This window comes from Rutidosis leptorrhynchoides, chromosome 5 (genome assembly GCF_046630445.1).
Source record: "Rutidosis leptorrhynchoides isolate AG116_Rl617_1_P2 chromosome 5, CSIRO_AGI_Rlap_v1, whole genome shotgun sequence".
NCBI classification, from domain to species: domain Eukaryota; kingdom Viridiplantae; phylum Streptophyta; class Magnoliopsida; order Asterales; family Asteraceae; genus Rutidosis; species Rutidosis leptorrhynchoides.
In genome coordinates, this window is record NC_092337.1 from 114,242,916 (window position 1) to 114,269,647 (window position 26,732).

A 26,732-nucleotide genomic window follows, 5' to 3' on the forward strand; every position below is an offset into this window, starting at 1 on the left:
TTATTATTATTAGTATTATTTCTATTATTATTATTAGTATTCTTATTAAAATTAATAACAATTACAAGTTTATTAATACGTTTATATTATTAATTATTATTACAAAATTTAATATAATGGGTATATATATAAACAGATGTATAAATACGATTGTTAATATATACTGTTATATATACAAAAATCATATATAGGTAATTGCAATTCCAATTTTAAGTCACTGTCATAATTACAATTCACACATGACAAATTCTGTTATAAGTTAGAATAAGTGTTTGTATTTTTCTCTTGTCTCTGTCCTTCCCTTTTCTTATTCGTGATTCCATTGTCGACTGAGATCTTCACAATAATACAAGACGTTATAATTATCCTGCCTCAGTAATTATCATCCACTCGTACCACCTAATCCCCTCTGCTACAATTTGAGAATGAAAAACAGATATGGAGAGAAAGCAGGAACCGGTACTCTGTTCGTGACAGATGGAAGACAATAGCCCAATTCCGAGTTGCTTTCTAAAATCTAAAAATAGGGAAGTAATCTAATTCATGTTGTGATGCTTTCTATAAATTTTCAGTTCTTAATTCAAGAAATCAAGGATTAATTTCGAAGTCAAACTTTCAAAATAAAAAGTCAAACTTTTGTGTTCTTCGCGAAATTGGAATCTGTTTTGATGATTCATGTTAAATTGATGAATTAGAAAGTTTATAGGAAAGATTTAAAACGTATTTCATGAAGGAACTTGGGTCTAAAATTGTCTAAATTTTTAAAACGCGATTCAAGTTTTTCATATTCAAAAAGAGTCGACTGCTACTGCTTGGAAATTCATTTTATCTTGTTTCGTTTCTGTTTCAACGATTCAAACGTCCCACAATCAAATCGTATCTGTTTCAATCTCACATACTAAATCAAACAAATTAATTTGATGTTAAGAACTGATCTGAGCGACTAGCTGTAGAAGAAGATATCATACAGGAATATTTCGGTTTATATATTAAAGGGTTTAATATAATTTTGGATGATGGGCGACAGCCCAACTGGTTTAATGTGGTGACGGGTTTGCGAGTGGTCTCGGGATCAATCCCTGCTGGGTGCAACTCTTTTTAAAATGAGCTTATAAGGTAGTTTATTTATCAATTATTATTGTTATTATTATTATTGTTATTGTTATTGTTTTTATTATTATGATCATTATTATTGTTATAATTATTATTATGATTGTATTATTAGTAATATAGTAATTATTATTAATATCATGGGTGCAAGTATTATAATTATTACTGATGTTATTATTACCATTATTATTATTATTATTATTAAAAGTATTACTATTGCTATTGTTATTATTACTTTAGCATTTTAGTATCATTATCATTATTAAGACTATGGTTACTATTATTATTATTATTATTATCATAATTATAAGTAATATATTCATTATTATTATTATTATTATTATTATTATTATTATTATTATTATTATTATTATTATTATTATTATTATTATTATTATTATTATTATTATTATTATTATTATTATTATAAGTAACAAATATTATATTACTAGTAAATTTAAAATTTTAATATTATTATCGTGAATATGATTATTATTATTATTATTATGAAAGTAATATAAATTATTATCATTTTCGTAAATATTAGTATTAATATGTTTTTATAAATAATAGAAGTGTTAATATTGACAAAAGTAATAATATTATCACAAGTATTATTATTATGTAAGTACCAAAATTATTATCATGACTATCATTAACAGTAAAAATCAATATTATTACAAGCATTATTATAAATATCACTATTATTACTACTACGATTCTTATTATAATTATCAAAAGTAATGTTATTATTAATATTATCATTATAATCAAATACAACTTTTATTAATATTATTATGTATATAAAAATATACTTATAAGTAATATTACATATAAGCATGAAATTAATTATATTAACAATCTTTATATAAATATTCACATATAACAAATTAAGTAATTTTAAAGTATATATATGTATATAACTATATAAATAATAATCATTTTCAAATATATATATATATATATATATATATATATATATATATATATATATATATATATATATATATATATATATATATATATATATACAATTTAAATATATAATATGTAAAAATATGAAATTATTCGATTACGAGTATATGTTTTAATATATATATATATGAATAATATAGGTTCGTGAATCCGATACCAACCCTGCATTGTTCAGTTGATCAATATAGTCATATGTATTTTTACTACAAAATACATTACGTGAGTTTCATTTGTTCCCTTTTTAAATGCTTTTGCAATATATATTTTTGGGACTGAGAATACATGCGCTATTTTTATAACTGTTTTACGAAATAGACACAAGTAATTGAAACTACATTATATGGTTGAATGGATCGAAGCCGAATATGCCCCTTTTAGCTTGGTATCCTAAGAATTTGGGAACAGACCCCCAAATTGACGCGAATCCTAAAGATAGATCTATCGGGCCCAACAAGCCCCATTCTGGAATTTGGAATGCTTTAGTACTTCAATTTTATCACATCCGATGGGTGTCCCGGAATGATGGGGATATTCTATATGCATCTTGTTAATGTCGGTTACCAGGTGTTCAATCCATATGAATGATTTTTGTCTCTATGCATGGGACGTATATTTATGAGAAATGAAAATCTTGTAGTCTATTAAAATGATGAAAATGAATGATTATGATAAACTAATGAACTCACCAACCTTTTGGTCGACACTTGAAAACATGTTTATTCTCAGGTATGAAAGAAATCTTTCGCTGTGCATTTGCTCATTTTAGAGATATTACTTGGAGTCATTCATGACATATTCCAAAAGACGTTGCATTCGAGTCGTCGAGTTCATCACGATTATTATTAAGTCAATTATAGTTGGATATATTAAGAAATGGTATGCATGCCGTCAACTTTCGATGAAATGAAAGTTTGTCTTTTAAAAACGAATGCAATGTTTGTAAAATGTATCATATAGAGGTCAAGTACCTCGCGATGTAACCAAATGTAATGTATTCGTCCAGATGGATTAGGACGGGTTGTTAGAATTGTAAACCCAGATTTAGATTGTAGTAAACCCAGATTTATGGGGTATCATGGGCAGTGGCGGTACTTAAGGTATCCCAAAGGTGGTGTCCGCCCACCCTGAATTTTACGGAATAAAATTTTTTACACTAAACAAAAAAAATACTAAAAAATAAGGGATTTTTTAGTGTTCGTCTCTGCTGACTATGAAAGAATTAAAAAAATTTTACACTCGCCCCACCTGTATCCGAGTTCAAGTTCCGCCGCTGATCATGGGTGCATAAATTTCGACTCATAACCACCACGACATCGCCGGATGTGATTCCGGTTCGAAGATCTGAAATGACTTCGTAGTAGATCCGTGTTTTGGCTTGGTTTTTAATTGTATCTAACAAACCAGATGCATTGGAAATCATGTCCATCTCTTCGCAAAGCAAATCCTAGAGGTGGTGGCTGCCCTGATCACCTTCTCCGGCGAACTCCCCAACCATCATTGACCGGTCATTTTCTATGTGAAATAAAGCAGATAAACGAGGTCGTCTTTTAGATGTTTTGATTAAATCATATTGTTCAAGTGGGCTAGATTTCTCATTTTGATTCTTTTCCATTTTGTTTATGGGTCATCCAAACACCCAATTCTTTTAGGGGAAAGAGTTAGTGCTGCTATAGCAAAAAAGCTTCAACCTTTATAATGAATCCTTCATGAAGTCTACAAACTTTGGGTGAAGTGAATACTAAAGTAAAAACTGAATAAAATTATTTTCCGCTTCATCACAAAGACGATTTAGTAATAAACCTATATGGAGCTTTATACATGGAAATTTAGTGACTGGCAGTATTGGTAGGGAATTTTAAGAAAGTGTTTGTAATTGGTTTTTGATTGGTATTTGAGTAAGGTATATGATTTTAAGGATAAAATAGAGGAAAAAGGTGAAACATGATTTAGTCAGGGTTGATTTCTAATTGGTTAGGGTTTTTGATTTTGGGGCTAAATTAAAGATTGAAGGAGGTGATGTGAAGATGGAGAAGAAGGGGTTAAAATGACGAAAGTAGCCTCACATGCCTGGCACCAGGCTGCACTTAACAGCTAAAATTGACGACAGTTGGGCAGAGGGACGAGTAGTGAGATAAATTGATACCACGAGGACGAGGAATGTAGTAAAAATGAAAGAAGGAAAGAGAGTGTTATTTCAGGATTACCACAGGGGGGAAGAGTGTAATTTTGTCTTTTGTTTGATAATTATCAATAAATCAATAAATGTAAATGAATAGTAAATGAAAAGGGCTGTGCAAGAATCTTATAAATAAAAAAAGGACTAAATAAGAAACAAAAATAGGACTAAATAAGAAACAAGGTGAGATAACTGAGATGCTAGAGGGATATATTTGGTCAAACTAACTGGTAACTGATAGCTTACAGCTGATAGCTGGTAGCTGTTAGTTTTTAATATGTATTTAGGTGTTTGACATATTAGTTGGAACTATTAAAATAAAGAATAAAATAACAAAAAACTATTACAATAATTTTTATTATTATTGTTATTATTTTTTCTAAAACGCTAGTTCTAGTCGGTTTTAACTTTTAGATTTTATTCCTTCGTCTAAAAGCTTTAACCCCTCTTAATCAGACGAAACGTTTTATTAGATACGAGTTTTTTTATAAAAGTTACAAGCTTCTAAAAGATCGCATCCAAACATAACTAAGGTTTGTTAGTGTAACATCCGTGTTACATCCGTCCCACATCGGTTGGAGAGGGGAACGAAGCATGCCTTATAAGGGTGTGGAGACCTTTCCTAGCATGACGCGTTTTGGGACCACAAGCGTATCAGATCTCATGAGAACTCTGCAGTTAAGTGTGCTCAGACGAGAGCACTACCAGGATGGATGACCTCCTGGGAAAGTGCTCGTCGTGTTTGGTCGCCAAGAAAAATCCGTGCGCCTTCGGGCAAAGCGGACAATATCATGCTACGGGGAACGTGTTACCTGGGATGCTTCAGATAGTATCAGAGCCAGGCCCCGGACCAAACGTGCACAGCGAGGACGCTGTGTCCCATTAGGGGCGAGGATTGTAACATCCGTGTTACATCCGTCCCACATCGGTTGGAGAGGGGAACGAAGCATGCCTTATAAGGGTGTGGAGACCTTTCCTAGCATGACGCGTTTTGGGACCACAAGCGTAGCAGATCCCATGAGAACTCTGCAGTTAAGCGTGCTCAGGCGAGAGCACTACCAGGATGGGTGACCTCCTGGGAAAATGCTCGTCGTGTTTGGTCGCCAAGAAAAATCCGTGCGCCTTCGGGCAAAGCGGACAATATCATGCTACGGGGAATGTGTTACCTGGGATGTTACAGTTAGTGCAAAGGACTAATCAAGTTGAAGTTTTAAAATAAATAACGAACAACATAAATAAAAAAAGTAAAGGACACAAATAATTCGATACAACCAGTAGGACTAACCACATAATTTTCTTTTATTTTATTACAGTGTATTTATGATAAAATTAGATGATGTTTGATGCATCCACATACATTTTACACAAATATTCACATAAAAGTAAATTAACCAATTATTTTTTTTCCCTATACTACATATCATTGATTCATTGTGTAAAGAGTTTTGTATTTCTTAAATTAGATAACGAGGTAATTGATAAATGCAAATCGTTAAGTGTTAATTGATCAAGGGGAGTCGGGCTAGCAGTATTTAAAAGATATCATTAACTTTGACGTTGTGAGTATGATTCCCGTCAATATGCGTGTATTTGTTGTTGCAAAAAAATTGAAAAAGAAAGACCTTAAACGTGCGAGTCAAAAAATACAAGAGTTTTTTCATATTCTCATTAAGAGTATATCATACGGTACCGAGAACCGACAAAACGGTAATGAAAAGTATCCTAATTAGATCGCATACATTCAAGAAAAAAAAATACTCATCTCTCAAATAATTTGAACAAAGAAAATATTATATATTTAGTATCTTACCCGTTTACACTTAAATGCGGAGTAATTAATTTCACCATAAAAATTTCATTAAGCTCGATCTTACTTTTTTTTTCTTTCAAAAATAACGCAAACTCGTATGGAATCGAAAACGTTTTCCAGAAGAAAACGTCCTCCACCAAAAGATACAAAACGAAAGCTTAGAGGCTCGAACCTAGAAAGCGTGACTATCAAAACTAAAAACTATCTATCAGTGAGCCTCCAACTATGCAAAACTATCTAAAAACTAAAAACTATCTATCACCGTATGAGAAGTATATTAAACGGTGCCAAGGATTGGCAAAACGGTAATGAAAAGTAACCTAATTAGGTCGCGAACATCCAAGAAGGAATACTCATCTTTCCCAAATAATTTGAACAAAGAAAATATTATATATTTAGTATTTTACCTATTTACACTTAAATAATTAATTTTCACCATACAAATTTCATTAAAGCTCAATCTTACTTATATTTTCAAAAAAAAAAAAAAAAAAAAAAACGCAAGCTCGTATGGAATCGAAAACGTTTTCCAGAAGAAACGTCCTCCGCCTAAAGATACAAAACGAAAGCTTAGATGCTCGAACCTAGAAAGCTTGGCTATTAAAACTAAAAACCATCTATCACCGAGCCTCCAACTATCCAAAAACGAAAAGAAACCATAACATACTAAATCAACTAGCACAGAAATGAACCATAAATACAACAAGACACTACAACCGACAAACTTGCTTTAGGGGATGGCCTTCTACATCTTTCCGTTAATGGTCTCCAAATAATTCTTTTACCTTTCCGATTAACAATCTTGTAAGTCAAAACGTTAGAGGAGTCGTCCACGACAAGGACATATTCAAAAGGAGCAATAACTCCACGATCTTCTAAGTCTTTGAAAAAACCTTTCGCCCCCGGTTTGTATCCCGGACCTAACCCCTCGACCGAAGAACTCTCACCTAACTCCCCGACATGATCGTCAATGAACATTCTTTGAACCACAATACCAAAATCGATATCGTTTACATTATCATGTAAATTAAACGAACTCGACACAATTTCGTCATTCTTCTTTCTAAGTGTTGCTTTAGTGAAAGTTTCCTCATGCGGTTTCTTCGATCGGGCCATTTAGAGTATATCATTCCGAACAAAACTCCTCACACATCAGATCAACATAATCACTATAGCGCCTACCTCCTTGTGAATGAACATCCTTTTTTTTTATAAAGCTCGATCTTACTAGTCACCTAGTCAGTTTGTCATTTATTGGATTTGTACTATTTTATCTAAAAATAAAAACAGAACAAAACTAGCCATATTTGATATTCCTTTTTGACTTCTCTAGTAATATTTCAATTTCGTTTTCCAAACAAATTAACAGCATCTCAATTTTGACCATCTTTGGTCAATTTAATTTATTTTATTTTTCATCAAATATTTCACGGAACCAAAAATTTCAAAACAATCGTTATCAACATAAACATTTACTACTCAACTACATAAAATAATGTACATTTCTCTTTTAACGCTAACTTTTTAACTACTACGAAGTATAAAACAAAAATTAAAAAATAAAAATAAAAATAAAGAAAGTATACGAGAAGTAACCCACTCACCTCTCATTTTCATATGTCTTTATTTCTGGTACGGCCAATAGCAACACCACCACCAGAATGAGATTCAGATGATGACGTCATCGCCATCTTCGTCTTCTTATTTTTAATATAACTCTTGATGTAAAAATTCAAGAATAAAAACAAAATCAAGAAATTAAAAACCGAATTAAACCCCCAAGCACCAATTCCATTACACCCACCTTTCATCAAATGCAACAAAAGCACACCAACATGACACAAAACATTACAACCTAACAACACCATCTGACAATTAATCACAAACGGAAAACACGCGCTTTGAAATCCAATCGCCGTCCAAAATCTGTATCCGTACACGACAGAATAAATCAACGTAGTAAACGCAATAGCCAAAATTTGAAACGACTGAGAATACTCCAGCCATAAAAACGACATCATGATAAGGATCGAGTGATTAAACACACGAAAAATTGAGAATTTGCGACGGCTTAAAATAACAATAAATGTACGAAGCGTGTGAAGAAAGCGCGTGAGGTAGAAAATGTATGACCAGAAGAACACGCGCCCAGAAGGGCGCGTGCCTAACGGAAAACAAAATAGCCATTGAAACGGAGTGGTTCTGTTTCTACGCCATGACCATCGCGTGTCCCTGATCTCGGCGGCGGAAGATAATACGATGCCGGTGAAGATTGTAAGAGAGATGAGAGCCATTGATAATGAATGGACGGCTGGGATCGGGCCAAGTGGGACCGGTTTTCGACGATTGAATAGGACTAAATTCAGGAGGATTGAAAGACATACGTAGGTTGAGATTGAGGTGAATAAAAAGGACCACGTGGAGCCCCATGATTGGGTGTGGTTCCATCGGAAATTTATGATTGATGGATGTTCTGATAAATAATACATCAATCTCTCTTGAATTTGAGTCATGTCTTATTGGTTTATGATGATGATGATGATGATGATGATGATGATGATGACATTAATTTAGGAATGATCGGAAGACTGGTACACGGTGGTTGTTGTGACGGTGAACGGTGGAGGTTTTAGGTTTATTTGGTTGGTGGTTAATTTAACAGGGGGTTTTAGAGAGAGAAAAAAAAAAACGTTGGAAATGAGGTAAGGTTTTTAGGGACGTCGAGTTAATATATGGATGTTGTCATATGGTCAACACAGAATACTATGATGGATATTTATTTATTCATCATGAGATACGATATCCTGAAAATTACACGGATAGTAATGATAACATAATAGAAATGAGATGTAAAACTGATAATTTTTCTTCGATCTTTTTTGGGCCGATTCAAGCTTATAGATTCGGTGGGTGATAAAGTTATTTGGGCCGCATGCCCAAGTGAATCTTATTTGGTAACGGACGCAATTAGAATTCTTGTTCAATCTAGTAATCTTGTTCTTCCCGTGTGCCCGAAAGTGGTGTGGTCTAATAATATCCCGTCCAAAATTATGATTTTCCATTGACTCGTAATTAAAAGAAGCATTCTCGTTAAAGATGTCTTGGCTAGAAGACATATTCTACCCCCAAACCAATCTTCTTTATGTGTTTGGTACATGATAGAAATAGAAACTATCGAACACTTGTGGATTCATTGCAAGTGGACATCTTGCATTTGGTCATACCTATTTCGTTGGTGGAACATCCGTTGGGTTATCCCAGGGTGTATCATCGATTTCTCTTTTGATTGGTACTATGTCATGGGGATCAATGCTTCAAAGTTTTGGAAAATGATTGGTCCCGCCCCCTTATTTTGTATAGCTGCGCCAGTCTCTCCATCGTATCAGTTTCCTTCATGGCTAGGAAGTGTGCAGATTTGGTAAGACGGTCATCGATAACCCAGATGGTATCATAACCTCCTACCGTCTTCGGTAGCTTCGTGATGAAATCCATTGTTATTCCTTCCCACTTCCATTGCGGGATTTCGGGTTGTTGGAGTAATCCAGACGGCTTCTGATGTTCGGCTTTGATCTTGGAACAAGTTAAACACATTCCAACGTAAGTCGTAACATCCTTCTTCAGGTTCGGCCACCAATATTGAACCTTGAGGTCGTGGTACATCTTACCAGCTCCTGGATGAATTGAATACCTTGACTTGTGGGCTTCGTCTAGAATAAGGCTCCGTAAATCTCCATATTTGGGCACCCAAATTCTTCCGACAAAGTATCGAAGTCCGGTCTCCTTGACCTCGAATCAAGAAACGAGAATGTTCAAATGTTCTTGAGAAATATTCTCCTCCTTTAGAGCCTCATCTTGAGCTACTCGGATCTGGCTGTTGAGATTCGTCTGAATGGTGATGTTCAAGGCACGGACACGAAGAGGTACCGTTCTCTCCTTTCGGCCCAAGGCATCAGCTACAACATTTGCCTTTCCGGGATGATAACGTAGTTCACAATCATTGTCGTTCAATGTTTCGATCCACCGTCGTTGTCTCATATTCAGTTGTTTCTGATCGAAAATGTCTTGGAGGCTTTTGTGATCGATGAAGATAGTACTCTTTGTTCCATAAAGATAGTGTCTCCATAGTTTGAGCGCAAAGACAAAGGCTCCAAGTTCAAGATCGTGAGTAGTGTAGTTTCGCTCATGAATCTTCAGTTGTCGGGAGGCGTAAGCAATAACCTTCTTATGTTGCATCAATACACACCCAAAACCTTGTCGGGAGGTATCACAATACACAACGAAGTCATTACTGCCTTTGGGAAGAGACATGATAGGAGCGGTGGTTAACTTCTGCTTCAGGGTTTGGAATTCCGACTCTTGCTCGGTTTTCCAAACGAACTTCCTCCCCTTATGAGTTAACGCAATCAAAGGACGCGCAATCAAAGAGAAACCTTCAATAAACCTTCTGTAGTAACCGGCGAGGCCTAGAAATTGGCGGATATGAGTAGGAGTAGTGGGAGTTTCCCACTTGCGGATAGCTTCGATCTTTGCGGGATCGACTTTGATACCCTGATCGCTCACGATATGACCAAGAAATTGAACTTCCTTCAACCAAAATTCGCACTTAGAGAATTTGGCATAAAGTTGCTCTTGTCTCAAGAGTTCTAGCATGAGTCGAAGATGTTGCTCATGTTCTTCTTCGCTTTTGGAATAGATGAGGATATCATCTATGAAGACGATAACGAACTTGTCCAGATATGGCTTGCATACACGATTCATGGGACCCATAAACACGGCAGGTGCGTTGGTTAAACCGAATGGCATCACAAGAAACTCATAATGGCCATAACGGGTTCTGAACGCAGTCTTCATCACATCGCTCTCCTTCACCCTCAACTGGTGATAACCTGATCATAAATCAATCTTGGAGTAAACACTGGATCCTTACAGCTGATCGAAAAGATCGTTAATTCTAGGAAGTGGATACCGATTCTTGATCGTCAAATTGTTCAGTTCACGATAATCGATACACATGCGGAAAGATCCGTCCTTCTTCTTCACGAACAAAACAGGTGCGCCCCAAGGCGAAGAGCTTGGTTGGATAAATCCACGGTCTAACAATTCTTGTAGTTGACTCTGCAACTCTTGCAATTCGGAAGGTGCTAGTCGATAAGGTACGCGAGCTACGGGTGTAGCTCCTGGCACTAGATCGATCTGAAACTCTACTTGTAGTGACCCGAACTTTTCCATGTTTATATATATTAATTGAGATTGATATTTACATGATTAAATGTTTCCAACATGTTAAGCAATCAAACTTGTTAAGACTTGATTAATTGAAATAGGTTTCATATAGACAATTGACCACCCAAGTTGACCGGTGATTCACGAACGTTAAAACTTGTAAAAACTATATGATGACATATATATGGTTATATATATAGTTAACATGATATTATGATAAGTAAACATATCATTAAGTATATTAACAATGAACTACATATGTAAAAACAAGACTACTAACTTAATGATTTTGAAACGAGACATATATGTAACGATTATCGTTGTAACGACATTTAATGTATATATATCATATTAAGAGATATTCGTACATCATAATATCATGATAATATAATAATTTAAAATCTCTTTTGATATTATAAACATTGGGTTAACAACATTTAACAAGATCGTTAACCTAAAGGTTTCAAAACAACATTCACATGTAACGACTAACGATGACTTAACGACTCAGTTAAAATGTATATACATGTAGTGTTTTAATATGTATTTATACACTTTTGGAAGACTTCAATACACTTATCAAAATACTTCTACTTAACAAAAATGCTTACAATTACATCCTCGTTCAGTTTCATCAATAATTCTACTCGTATGCACCCGTATTCGTACTCGTACAATACACAGCTTTTAGATGTATGTACTATTGGTATATACACTCCAATGATCAGATCTTAGCAGCCCATGTGAGTCACCTAACACATGTGGGAACCATCATTTGGCAACTAGCATGAAATATCTCATAAAATTACAAAAATATGAGTAATCATTCATGACTTATTTACATGAAAACAAAATTACATATCCTTTATATCTAATCCATACACCAACGACCAAAAACACCTACAAACACTTTCATTCTTCAATTTTCTTCATCTAATTGATCTCTCTCAAGTTCTATCTTCAAGTTCTAAGTGTTCTTCATAAATTCCAAAAGTTCTAGTTTCATAAAATCAAGAATACTTTCAAGTTTGCTAGCTCACTTCCAATCTTGTAAGGTGATCATCCAACCTCAAGAAATCTTTGTTTCTTACAGTAGGTTATCATTCTAATACAAGGTAATAATCATATTCAAACTTTGGTTCAATTTCTATAACTATAACAATCTTATTTCAAGTGATGATCTTACTTGAACTTGTTTTCGTGTCATGATTCTGCTTCAAGAACTTCGAGCCATCCAAGGATCCATTGAAGCTAGATCCACTTTTCTCTTTTCCAGTAGGTTTATCCAAGGAACTTAAGGTAGTAATGATGTTCATAACATCATTCGATTCATACATATAAAGCTATCTTATTCGAAGGTTTAAACTTGTAATCACTAGAACATAGTTTAGTTAATTCTAAACTTGTTCGCAAATAAAAGTTAATCCTTCTAACTTGACTTTTAAAATCAACTAAACACATGTTCTATATCTATATGATATGCTAATTTAATGATTTAAAACCTGGAAACACGAAAAACACCGTAAAATCGGATTTACGCCGTCGTAGTAACACCGCGGGCTGTTTTGGGTTAGTTAATTAAAAACTATGATACACTTTGATTTAAAAGTTGTTATTCTGAGAAAATGATTGTTATTATGAACATGAAACTATATCCAAAAATTATGGTTAAACTCAAAGTGGAAGTATGTTTTCTAAAATGGTCATCTAGACGTCGTTCTTTCGACTGAAATGACTACCTTTACAAAAACGACTTGTAACTTATTTTTACGACTATAAACCTATACTTTTTCTGTTTAGATTCATAAAATAGAGTTCAATATGAAACCATAGCAATTTTATTAACTCAAAACGGATTTAAAATGAAGAAGTTATGGGTAAAACAAGATTGGATAATTTTTCTCATTTTAGCTACGTGAAAATTGGTAACAAATCTATTCCAACCATAACTTAATCAACTTGTATTGTATATTATGTAATCTTGAGATACCATAGACACGTATACAATGTTTCGACCTATCATGTCGACACATCTATATATATTTCGGAACAACCATAGACACTCTATATGTGAATGTTGGAGTTAGCTATACAGGGTTGAGGTTGATTCCAAAATATATATAGTTTGAGTTGTGATCAATACTGAGATACGTATACACTGGGTCGTGGATTGATTCAAGATAATATTTATCGATTTATTTCTGTACATCTAACTGTGGACAACTAGTTGTAGGTTACTAACGAGGACAGCTGACTTAATAAACTTAAAACATCAAAATATATTAAAAGTGTTGTAAATATATTTTGAACATACTTTGATATATATGTATATATTGTTATAGGTTCATGAATCAACCAGTGGCCAAGTCTTACTTCCCGACGAAGTAAAAAATCTGTGAAGGTGAGTTATAGTCCCACTTTTAAAATCTAATATTTTTGGGATGAGAATACATGCAGGTTTTATAAATGATTTACAAAATAGACACAAGTACGTGAAACTACATTCTATGGTTGAATTATCGAAATCAAATATGCCCCTTTTTATTAAGTCTGGTAATCTAAGAATTAGGGAACAGACACCCTAATTGACGCTAATCCTAAAGATAGATCTATCGGGCCCAACAAGCCCCATCCAAAGTACCGGATGCTTTAGTACTTCGAAATTTATATCATATCCGAAGGGTGTCCCGGAATGATGGGGATATTCTTATATATGCATCTTGTTAATGTCGGTTACCAGGTGTTCACCATATGAATGATTTTTATCTCTATGTATGGGATGTGTATTGAAATATGAAATCTTGTGGTCTATTATTATGATTTGATATATATAGGTTAAACCTATAACTCACCAACATTTTTGTTGACGTTTTAAGCATGTTTATTCTCAGGTGATTATTAAGAGCTTCCGCTGTCGCATAGTTAAATAAGGACGAGATTTGGAGTCCATGCTTGTATGATATTGTGTAAAAACTGCATTCAAGAAACTTATTTTGTTGTAACATATTTGTATTGTAAACCATTATGTAATGGTCGTGTGTAAACAGGATATTTTAGATTATCATTATTTGATAATCTACGTAAAGCTTTTTAAAACCTTTATCTATGAAATAAAGGTTATGGTTTGTTTTAAAAATGAATGCAGTCTTTGAAAAATGTCTCATATAGAGGTCAAAACCTCGCAACGAAATCAATTAATATGGAACGTTTTTAATCAATAAGAACGGGACATTTCAGTTGGTATCCGAGCGTTGGTCTTAGAGAACCAGAATTTTGCATTAGTGTGTCTTATCGAGTTTGTTAGGATGCATTAGTGAGTCTGGACTTCGACCGTGTTTACTTGAAAAATGATTGCTTAACAAATTTTGTTGGAAACTATATATTTTTAACATGTGAATATTATGTGATATATTAATCTCTTAACGCGTTTGATATTATGTGATAGATGTCTACCTCTAGAACAAGTCCCATTGACTCACCTAATAATAATGAAGAGTCAAATGTAAATTGGAATGATTCATGGACTGATTCACAAGTTCCCGAAGAGGAACCGGAAGAAGAGTCGGAACCGGAAGAAGAATCGGAACCGGATGAAGAAATAGAACCGGTGGGGGAAATAATAAAACGGTTAAGTAAAAGAAAATCCTCAACCAACCGACCAAGGTTAATTATGGTCAATGGTGTTTCCGCCAAGGAAGCAAAATATTGGGAGGATTACCAATTCTCCGATGAATCGGATTCTGACGAGAATTCCGATGATGTTATAGAAATTACCCCAACTGAATTTAAAAAGGCAAAAGAAAATAATAAGGGAAAGGGCATAAAAATAGAGAAATCTAATTCCAACCCCGATGAACTTTATATGTATCGTCAACCCCCGAAGTCCTTAAGTTGTAACAATGACCCGGGAACCTCTAAACCACCAGGTTTTTCTATACCAATGTGGATAACGATGGCTCGTATTAGGGGAACATCATATATCCCTAGAAACTTGGCAAAACGAACCAAAACCGAACAAGAAGAAACGAGCAAGTCGGAATAAGATAGTTATATTCGTGTGGTGTAATATATGTAATATAGTGTGCTTATGCTTTATGATATATGTAAAAATTGTTGTATTAATAAGTATTTTTTTATGAATCTAACTCTTGTCTATTTTACAGTATAAAAACACAAAATGGATAGACAACCCAATATTTTAAGAGACCTACCCGGAGACATGATTGATGAAATCTTGTCTAGAGTCGGTCAGAATTCTTCGGCACAACTATTAAAGGCGAGATCAGTTTGTAAGACATTTGAAGAACGTTCCAAGAATGCCTTGGTTTATAAAAGGCTTTCGTTCGAAAGATGGGGGATATCACATTGGGAAATCCATAAGTTACGATGTGTTTACTTTGACGCATATATTGCGGGGAACCCAAATGCTATTTTACGCAATGGGCTAAGAAATTATTTTGACTCAATATATCCGAATATTGGACTTCGTGATTTAGAAAAAGCGGCTAACATGCAACATAAAGAATTATGTTATGCTTACGGATTAGTAATGTTCGCTTCTCACCAAAGTGAGAACAAGAACATCGGGCTACAACTATTAAACAAAACGTTTCCACAAGTGACGGAGTCGGTAATTGGGGTAAGAAATGAGGTTTTTAGATTGTTACGGGACTGTTGGACATTACGTAACCCTCGTCCCTTTGATGACGTTACAACACGCTGTCTTATCAACGGACATAACGGTTATGTTTCACAAGACCAAGGATGGGAAGTAATCCTAGTAAAACCAGAATGCATAACTTGTTTCTGGACGTATGAATTACGTGTCTTTATTGCCTTTGCTGAACGACTTGTGTACTAGCTAGAATTATCTTTACAACCATCTTGTATCAAATTTATTGTGTGCTATATTTCATGCTATATGTAAAATAAGCGGTATTGTAAGTTTGTAAAATATTGTGTAAAAGTTTGAACGCGAAATATTATTATAATCAGTTTTTCATATAGAATTGTAGTAGTTGAATTGTATATTAGCTACTAAGTATGAACTTAACGGGTAGGTACTACTCGAATTTAAACTTATAAAATGCTAATATGAAGAAAAAGCTTTTATAAATGAGTTCATATTATGCTACGAAATACTATTAACTACTCTTAATATTCTGTATGATTAACTTGTTCCATTTGACTATTTTGAAGGAAATGGCACCGACTACTCGACACACCGTGAATATGAATGAAGAGGAATTCCGTACTTTTCTAGCTTCAAACATAGCCGCAGTACAGGCTGCGCTACATACCAACAATAACCTTGGATATAGCAGTACAGGAAATCGTGTAGGATGCACCTACAAAGAATTCACTGCCTGCAAACCTTTGGAATTTGATGGAACCGAAGGACCGATCGGATTGAAATGGTAGACCGAGAAGGTCGAATCGGTGTTTGCCATAAGTAAGTGTACTGAAGAGGACAAAGTGAAGTACGCTACGCATACCTTTACAGGTTCTGCGTTAACATGGTGGAATACCTATCTAGAGTAAGTGGGACAAGACGATGCATACGCACTACCGTGGTCAGCATTCAAGCACTTGATGAACGAGAAGTACCGTCCCAGAACCGAGGTCAATAAGCTCAAGACAGAACTTAGAGGGTTACGAACCCAAGGATTTGATATTACCACGTACGAAAGACGATTTACAGAATTGTGCCTATTGTGTCCAGGAGCGTTCGAAGATGAGGAAGAGAAGATCGACGCGTTTGTGAAAGGATTACCGGAAAGAATCCAAGAAGATACAAGTTCACACGAGCCCGCCTCCATACAACAGGCATGTAGAATGGCTCACAAACTAGTGAACCAGATTGAAGAAAGAATTAAAGAACAGACTGCTGAAGAGGCCAATGTGAAGCAAGTCAAAAGAAAGTGGGAGGAAAACGGTGATAAGAATCACCAATACAACAACAACAGCAATTACAACAATAATCGCAACAATTATCCCAACAATCGCAACATCAATCGCAACTACAACAAACAGCCCAACAACAACAACAACAACAACAACAACAGCAACTACAACAATCATCCCAACAACAATAATAACCGCAACAACAACAACAATTAGAAGCAGCTATGCCAAAGGTGTGAAAAGTATCACTCGGGGTTCTGCACCAAATTTTGCAACAAGTGTAAAAGAAATGGTCATAGCGCGGCGAAGTGTGAGGTTTACGGACCAGGGGTTAATAGAACGAAAGGAACAAATGGTGTCGGAACGAGTAATGGCGGAGCAAGTAGTGTCGGAGCAAGTTATGCCAATGTAGTTTGTTATAAATATGGAAAACCGGGCCACATTATTAGAAATTGCCCGAACCAGGAGAACACGAATGGACAAGGCCGCGGAAGAGTTTTCAATATTAATGCGGCAGAGGCACAGGAAGACCCGGAGCTTGTTACGGGTACGTTTCTTATTGACAATAAATCTGCTTACGTTTTATTTGATTCGGGTGCGGATAGAAGCTATATGAGTAGAGATTTTTGTGCTAAATTAAGTTGTCCATTGACGCCTTTGGATAGTAAATTTTTACTCGAATTAACAAATGGTAAATTAATTTCAGCAGATAATATATGTCGGAATCGAGAAATTAAACTGGTTAGCGAAACATTTAAGATTGATTTGATACCAGTAGAGTTAGGGAGTTTTGATGTGATAATCGGTATGGACTGGTTGAAAGAAGTGAAAGCAGAGATCGTTTGTTACAAAAATGCAATTCGCATTATACGAGAAAAAGGAAAACCCTTAATGGTGTACGGAGAAAAGGGCAACACGAAGCTACATCTTATTAGTAATTTGAAGGCACAAAAACTAATAAGAAAAGGTTGCTATGCTGTTCTAGCACATGTCGAGAAAGTACAAACTGAAGAAAAGAGCATCAATGATGTTCCCATTGCAAAAGAATTTCCCGATGTATTTCTGAAAGAATTACCGGGATTACCCCCACATCGATCCGTTGAATTTCAAATAGATCTTGTACCAGGAGCTGCACCAATAGCTCGTGCTCCTTACAGACTCGCACCCAGCGAGATGAAAGAACTGCAAAGCCAATTACAAGAACTTTTAGAGCGTGGTTTCATTCGACCAAGCACATCACCGTGGGGAGCTCCTGTTTTGTTTGTCAAGAAGAAAGATGGTACATTCAGGTTGTGTATCGACTACCGAGAGTTGAACAAACTTACCATCAAGAACTGCTACCCACTACCGAGAATCGATGACTTATTTGATCAACTACAAGGCTCGTCTGTTTATTCAAAGATTGACTTACGTTCCGGGTATCATCAAATGCGGGTGAAAGAAGATGATATTCCAAAGACTGCTTTCAGAACACGTTACGGTCATTACGAGTTTATGGTCATGCCGTTTGGTTTAACTAATGCACCAGCTTTGTTCATGGACCTTATGAACCGAGTGTGTGGACCATACCTTGACAAGTTTGTCATTGTTTTCATTGATGACATACTTATTTACTCAAAGAATGACCAAGAACACGGTGAACATTTGAGAAAGGTGTTAGAAGTATTGAGGAAGGAAGAATTGTACACTAAGTTTTCAAAGTGTGCATTTTGGTTGGAAGAAGTTCAATTCCTCGGTCACATAGTGAACAAAGAAGGTATTAAGGTGGATCCGGCAAAGATAGAAACTGTTGAAAAGTGGGAAACCCCGAAAACTCTGAAACACATACGCCAGTTTTTAGGACTAGCTGGTTACTACAGAAGGTTCATCCAAGACTTTTCCAGAATAGCAAAACCCTTGACTGCATTAACGCATAAAGGGAAGAAATTTGAATGGAATGATGAACAAGAGAAAGCATTTCAGTTATTGAAGAAAAAGCTAACTACGGCACCTATATTGTCATTGCCTGAAGGGAATGATGATTTTGTGATTTATTGTGATGCATCAAAGCAAGGTCTCGGTTGTGTATTAATGCAACGAACGAAGGTGATTGCTTATGCGTCTAGACAATTGAAGATTCACGAACAAAATTATACGACGCATGATTTGGAATTAGGCGCGGTTGTTTTTGCATTAAAGACTTGGAGGCACTACTTATATGGGGTCAAAAGTATTATATATACCGACCACAAAAGTCTTCAACACATATTTAACCAGAAACAACTGAATATGAGGCAGTGTAGGTGGATTGAATTATTGAATGATTACGACTTTGAGATTCGTTACCACCCGGGGAAGGCAAATGTGGTAGCCGATGCCTTGAGCAGGAAGGACAGAGAACCCATTCGAGTAAAATTTATGAATATAATGATTCATAATAACCTTACTACTCAAATAAAGGAGGCGCAACAAGGAGTTTTAAAAGAAGGAAATTTAAAGGATGAAATACCCAAAGGATCGGAGAAGCATCTTAATATTCGGGAAGACGGAACCCGGTATAGGGCTGAAAGGATTTGGGTACCAAAATTTGGAGATATGAGAGAAATGGTACTTAGAGAAGCTCATAAAACCAGATACTCAATACATCCTGGAACGGGGAAGATGTACAAGGATCTTAAGAAACATTTTTGGTGGCCAGGTATGAAAGCCGATGTTGCTAAATACGTAGGAGAATGTTTGACGTGTTCTAAGGTCAAAGCTGAGCATCAGAAACCATCAGGTCTACTTCAACAACCCGAAATCCCGGAATGGAAATGGGAAAACATTACCATGGATTTCATCACTAAATTGCCAAGGACTGCAAGTGGTTTTGATACTATTTGGGTAATAGTTGATCGTCTCACCAAATCAGCACACTTCCTGCCAATAAGAGAAGATGACAAGATGGAGAAGTTAGCACGACTGTATTTGAAGGAAGTCATCTCCAGACATGGAATACCAATCTCTATTATCTCTGATATGGATGGCAGATTTATTTCAAGATTCTGGCAGACATTACAGCAAGCATTAGGAACTCGTCTAGACATGAGTACTGCCTATCATCCACAAACTGATGGGCAGAGCGAAAGGACGATACAAATGCTTGAAGACATGCTACAAGCATGTGTTATTGATTTCGGAAACAGTTGGGATCGACATCTACCGTTAGCAGAATTTTCCTACAACAACAGCTACCATTCAAGCATTGAGATGGTGCCGTTTGAAGCACTTTATGGTAGAAAGTGCAGGTCTCCGATTTGTTGGAGTAAAGTGGGGGATAGACAGATTACGGGTCCGGAGATTATACAAGAAACTACCGAGAAGATCATCCAAATTCAACAACGGTTGAAAACTGCCCAAAGTCGACAAAAGAGCTACGCTGACATTAAAAGAAAACATATAGAATTTGAAATTGGAGAGATGGTCATGCTTAAAGTTGCACCTTGGAAAGGCGTTGTTCGATTTGGTAAACGAGGGAAATTAAATCCAAGGTATATTGGACCATTCAAGATTATTGATCGTGTCGGACCGGTAGCTTACCGACTTGAGTTACCTCAACAACTCGCGGCTGTACATAACACTTTCCACGTCTCAAATTTGAAGAAATGTTTTGCTAAAGAAGATCTCACTATTCCGTTAGATGAAATCCAAATCAACGAAAAACTTCAATTCATCGAAGAACCCGTCGAAATAATGGATCGTGAGGTTAAAAGACTTACGCAAAACAAGATACCAATTGTCAAGGTTCGATGGAATGCTCGTAGAGGACCCGAGTTCACCTGGGACCGTGAAGATCAGATGAAGAATAAATACCCGCATCTATTTCCAGAAGATTCGTCAACACCTTCAACAGCTTAAAATTTTGGGACGAAATTTATTTAACGGGTAGGTACTGTAGTGACCCGAACTTTTCCATGTTTATATATATTAATTGAGATTGATATTTACATGATTAAATGTTTCCAACATGTTAAGCAATCAAACTTGTTAAGACTTGATTAATTGAAATAGGTTTCATATAGACAATTGACCACCCAAGTTGACCGGTGATTCACGAACGTTAAAACTTGTAAAAACTATATGATGACATATATATGGTTATATATATAGTTAACATGATATTATGATAAGTAAACATATCATTAAGTATATTAACAATGAACTACATATGTAAAAACAAGACTACTAACTTAATGATTTTGAAACGAGACATATATGTAACGATTATCGTTGTAACGACATTTAATGTATATATATCATATTAAGAGATATTCGTACATCATAATATCATGATAATATAATAATTTAAAATCTCTTTTGATATTATAAACATTGGGTTAACAACATTTAACAAGATCGTTAACCTAAAGGTTTCAAAACAACATTTACATGTAACGACTAACGATGACTTAACGACTCAGTTAAAATGTATATACATGTAGTGTTTTAATATGTATTTATACACTTTTGGAAGACTTCAATACACTTATCAAAATACTTCTACTTAACAAAAATGCTTACAATTACATCCTCGTTCAGTTTCATCAATAATTCTACTCGTATGCACCCGTATTCGTACTCGTACAATACACAGCTTTTAGATGTATGTACTATTGGTATATACACTCCAATGATCAGCTCTTAGCAGCCCATGTGAGTCACCTAACACATGTGGGAACCATCATTTGGCAACTAGCATGAAATATCTCATAAAATTACAAAAATATGAGTAATCATTCATGACTTATTTACATGAAAACAAAATTACATATCCTTTATATCTAATCCATACACCAACGACCAAAAACACCTACAAACACTTTCATTCTTCAATTTTCTTCATCTAATTGATCTCTCTCAAGTTCTATCTTCAAGTTCTAAGTGTTCTTCATAAATTCCAAAAGTTCTAGTTTCATAAAATCAAGAATACTTTCAAGTTTGCTAGCTCACTTCCAATCTTGTAAGGTGATCATCCAACCTCAAGAAATCTTTGTTTCTTACAGTAGGTTATCATTCTAATACAAGGTAATAATCATATTCAAACTTTGGTTCAATTTCTATAACTATAACAATCTTATTTCAAGTGATGATCTTACTTGAACTTGTTTTCGTGTCATGATTCTGCTTCAAGAACTTCGAGCCATCCAAGGATCCATTGAAGCTAGATCCACTTTTCTCTTTTCCAGTAGGTTTATCCAAGGAACTTAAGGTAGTAATAATGTTCATAACATCATTCGATTCATACATATAAAGCTATCTTATTCGAAGGTTTAAACTTGTAATCACTAGAACATAGTTTAGTTAATTCTAAACTTTTTCGCAAATAAAAGTTAATCCTTCTAACTTGACTTTTAAAATCAACTAAACACATGTTATATATCTATATGATATGCTAATTTAATGATTTAAAACCTGGAAACACGAAAAACACCGTAAAACCGGATTTACGCCGTCGTAGTAACACCGCGGGCTGTTTTGGGTTAGTTAATTAAAAACTATGATAAACTTTGATTTAAAAGTTGTTATTCTGAGAAAATGATTGTTATTATGAACATGAAACTATATCCAAAAATTATGGTTAAACTCAAAGTGGAAGTATGTTTTCTAAAATGGTCATCTAGACGTCGTTCTTTCGACTGAAATGACTACCTTTACAAAAATGACTTGTAACTTATTTTTCCGACTATAAACCTATACTTTTTCTGTTTAGATTCATAAAATAGAGTTCAATATGAAACCATAGCAATTTGATTCACTCAAAACGGATTTAAAATGAAGAAGTTATGGGTAAAACAAGATTGGATAATTTTTCTCATTTTAGCTACGTGAAAATTGGTAACAAATCTATTCCAACCATAACTTAATCAACTTGTATTGTATATTATGTAATCTTGAGATACCATAGACACGTATACAATGTTTCGACCTATCATGTCGACACATCTATATATATTTCGGAACAACCATAGACACTCTATATGTGAATGTTGGAGTTAGCTATACAGGGTTGAGGTTGATTCCAAAATATATATAGTTTGAGTTGTGATCAATACTGAGATACATATACACTGGGTCGTGGATTGATTCAAGATAATATTTATCGATTTATTTCTGTACATCTAACTGTGGACAACTAGTTGTAGGTTACTAACGAGGACAGCTGACTTAATAAACTTAAAACATCAAAATATATTAAAAGTGTTGTAAATATATTTTGAACATACTTTGATATATATGTATATATTGTTATAGGTTCGTGAATCAACCAGTGGCCAAGTCTTACTTCCCGACGAAGTAAAAATCTGTGAAGGTGAGTTATAGTCCCACTTTTAAAATCTAATATTTTTGGGATGAGAATACATGCAGGTTTTATAAATGATTTACAAAATAGACACAAGTACGTGAAACTACATTCTATGGTTGAATTATCGAAATCGAATATGCCCCTTTTTATTAAGTCTGGTAATCTAAGAATTAGGGAACAGACACCCTAATTGACGCGAATCCTAAAGATAGATCTATCGGGCCCAACAAGCCCCATCCAAAGTACCGGATGCTTTAGTACTTCGAAATTTATATCATATCCGAAGGGTGTCCCGGAATGATGGGGATATTCTTATATATGCATCTTGTTAATGTCGGTTACCAGGTGTTCACCATATGAATGATTTTTATCTCTATGTATGGGATGTGTATTGAAATATGAAATCTTGTGGTCTATTATTATGATTTGATATATATAGGTTAAACCTATAACTCACCAACATTTTTGTTGACGTTTTAAGCATGTTTATTCTCAGGTGATTATTAAGAGCTTCCGCTATCGCATAGTTAAATAAGGACGAGATTTGGAGTCCATGCTTGTATGATATTGTGTAAAAACTGCATTCAAGAAACTTATTTTGTTGTAACATATTTGTATTGTAAACCATTATGTAATGGTCGTGTGTAAACAGGATATTTTAGATTATCATTATTTGATAATCTACGTAAAGCTTTTTAAAACCTTTATCTATGAAATAAAGGTTATGGTTTGTTTTAAAAATGAATGCAGTCTTTGAAAAACGTCTCATATAGAGGTCAAAACCTCGCAACGAAATCAATTAATATGGAACGTTTTTAATCAATAAGAACGGGACATTTCAGTTGGTATCCGAGCGTTGGTCTTAGAGAACCAGAATTTTGCATTAGTGTGTCTTATCGAGTTTGTTAGGATGCATTAGTGAGTCTGGACTTCGACCGTGTTTACTTAAAAAATGATTGCTTAACAAATTTTGTTGGAAACTATATATTTTTAACATGTGAATATTATGTGATATATTAATCTCTTAACGCGTTTGATATTATGTGACTCACCTAATAATAATGAAGAGTCAAATGTAAATTGGAATGATTCATGGACTGATTCACAAGTTCCCGAAGAGGAACCGGAAGAAGAGTCGGAACCGGAAGAAGAATCGGAACCGGATGAAGAAATAGAACCGGTGGGGGAAATAATAAAACGGTTAAGTAAAAGAAAATCCTCAACCAACCGACCAAGGTTAATTATGGTCAATGGTGTTTCCGCCAAGGAAGCAAAATATTGGGAGGATTACCAATTCTCCGATGAATCGGATTCTGACGAGAATTCCGATGATGTTATAGAAATTACCCCAACTGAATTTAAAAAGGCAAAAGAAAATAATAAGGGAAAGGGCATAAAAATAGAGAAATCTAATTCCAACCCCGATGAACTTTATATGTATCGTCAACCCCCGAAGTCCCTAAGTTGTAACAATGACCCGGGAACCTCTAAACCACCAGGTTTTTCTAAACCAATGTGGATAACGACGGCTCGTATTAGGGGAACATCATATATCCCTAGAAACTTGGCAAAACGAACCAAAACCGAACAAGAAGAAACGAGCGAGTCGGAATAAGATAGTTATATTCGTGTGGTGTAATATATGTAATATAGTGTGCTTATGCTTTATGATATATGTAAAAATTGCTTGTATTAATAAGTATTTTTTTTATGAATCTAACTCTTGTCTATTTTACAGTATAAAAACACAAAATGGATAGACAACCCAATATTTTAAGAGACCTACCCGGAGACATGATTAATGAAATCTTGTCTAGAGTCGGTCAGAATTCTTCGGCACAACTATTAAAGGCGAGATCAGTTTGTAAGACATTTGAAGAACGTTCCAAGAATGCCTTGGTTTATAAAAGGCTTTCGTTCGAAAGATGGGGGATATCACATTGGGAAATCCATAAGTTACGATGTGTTTACTTTGACGCATATATTGCGGGGAACCCAAATGCTATTTTACGCAATGGGCTAAGAAATTATTTTGACTCAATATATCCGAATATTGGACTTCGTGATTTAGAAAAAGCGGCTAACATGCAACATAAAGAAGCATGTTATGCTTACGGATTAGTAATGTTCGCTTCTCACCAAAGTGAGAACAAGAACATCGGGCTACAACTATTAAACAAAACGTTTCCACAAGTGACGGAGTCGGTAATTGGGGTAAGAAATGAGGTTTTTAGATTGTTACGGGACTGTTGGACATTACGTAACCCTCGTCCCTTTGATGACGTTACAACACGCTGTCTTATCAACGGACATAACGGTTATGTTTCACAAGACCAAGGATGGGAAGTAATCCTAGTAAAACCAGAATGCATAACTTGTTTCTGGACGTATGAATTACGTGTCTTTATTGCCTTTGCTGAACGACTTGTGTACTAGCTAGAATTATCTTTACAACCATCTTGTATCAAATTTATTGTGTGCTATATTTCATGCTATATGTAAAATAAGCGGTATTGTAAGTTTGTAAAATATTGTGTAAAAGTTTGAACGCGAAATATTATTATAATCAGTTTTTCATATAGAATTGTAGTAGTTGAATTGTATATTAGCTACTAAGTATGAACTTAACGGGTAGGTACTACTCGAATTTAAACTTATAAAATGCTAATATGAAGAAAAAGCTTTTATAAATGAGTTCATATTATGCTACAAAATACTATTAACTACTCTTAATATTCTGTATGATTAACTTGTTCCATTTGACTATTTTGAAGGAAATGGCACCGACTACTCGACACACCGTGAATATGAATGAAGAGGAATTCCGTACTTTTCTAGCTTCAAACATAGCCGCAGTACAGGCTGCGCTACATACCAACAATAACCTTGGATCTAGCAGTACAGGAAATCGTGTAGGATGCACCTACAAAGAATTCACTGCCTGCAAACCTTTGGAATTTGATGGAACCGAAGGACCGATCGGATTGAAACGGTGGACCGAGAAGGTCGAATCGGTGTTTGCCATAAGTAAGTGTACTGAAGAGGACAAAGTGAAGTACGCTACGCATACCTTCACAGGTTCTGCGTTAACATGGTGGAATACCTATCTAGAGCAAGTGGGACAAGACGATGCATACGCACTACCGTGGTCAGCATTCAAGCACTTGATGAACGAGAAGTACCGTCCCAGAACCGAGGTCAATAAGCTCAAG

At 34.9% G+C, this 26,732-nt stretch overlaps 1 protein-coding gene across 1 annotated transcript; it reads right to left on the reverse strand.

Moving 5' to 3' along the window:
- Window positions 1-6,495: 6,495 nt before the first annotated feature.
- LOC139847024 (fatty acid elongase 3-like) lies at window positions 6,496-8,800 on the reverse strand. Its single transcript, XM_071836624.1, has 2 exons — window positions 7,676-8,800; window positions 6,496-7,306 (listed from the first exon to the last, which is right to left on the reverse strand). The coding sequence occupies exon 1, from the start codon at window positions 8,582-8,584 to the stop codon at window positions 7,685-7,687; it is 900 nt and encodes a 299-aa protein (XP_071692725.1). The 5' UTR covers window positions 8,585-8,800; the 3' UTR covers window positions 6,496-7,306; window positions 7,676-7,684.
- Window positions 8,801-26,732: the final 17,932 nt, after the last annotated feature.

Excerpts from the sequence above, each read along its gene's own strand:
- LOC139847024 (XM_071836624.1), bottom strand. The coding sequence starts at position 8,584 with ATGACTCAAATTCAAGAGAGATTGATGTATTATTTATCAGAACATCCA.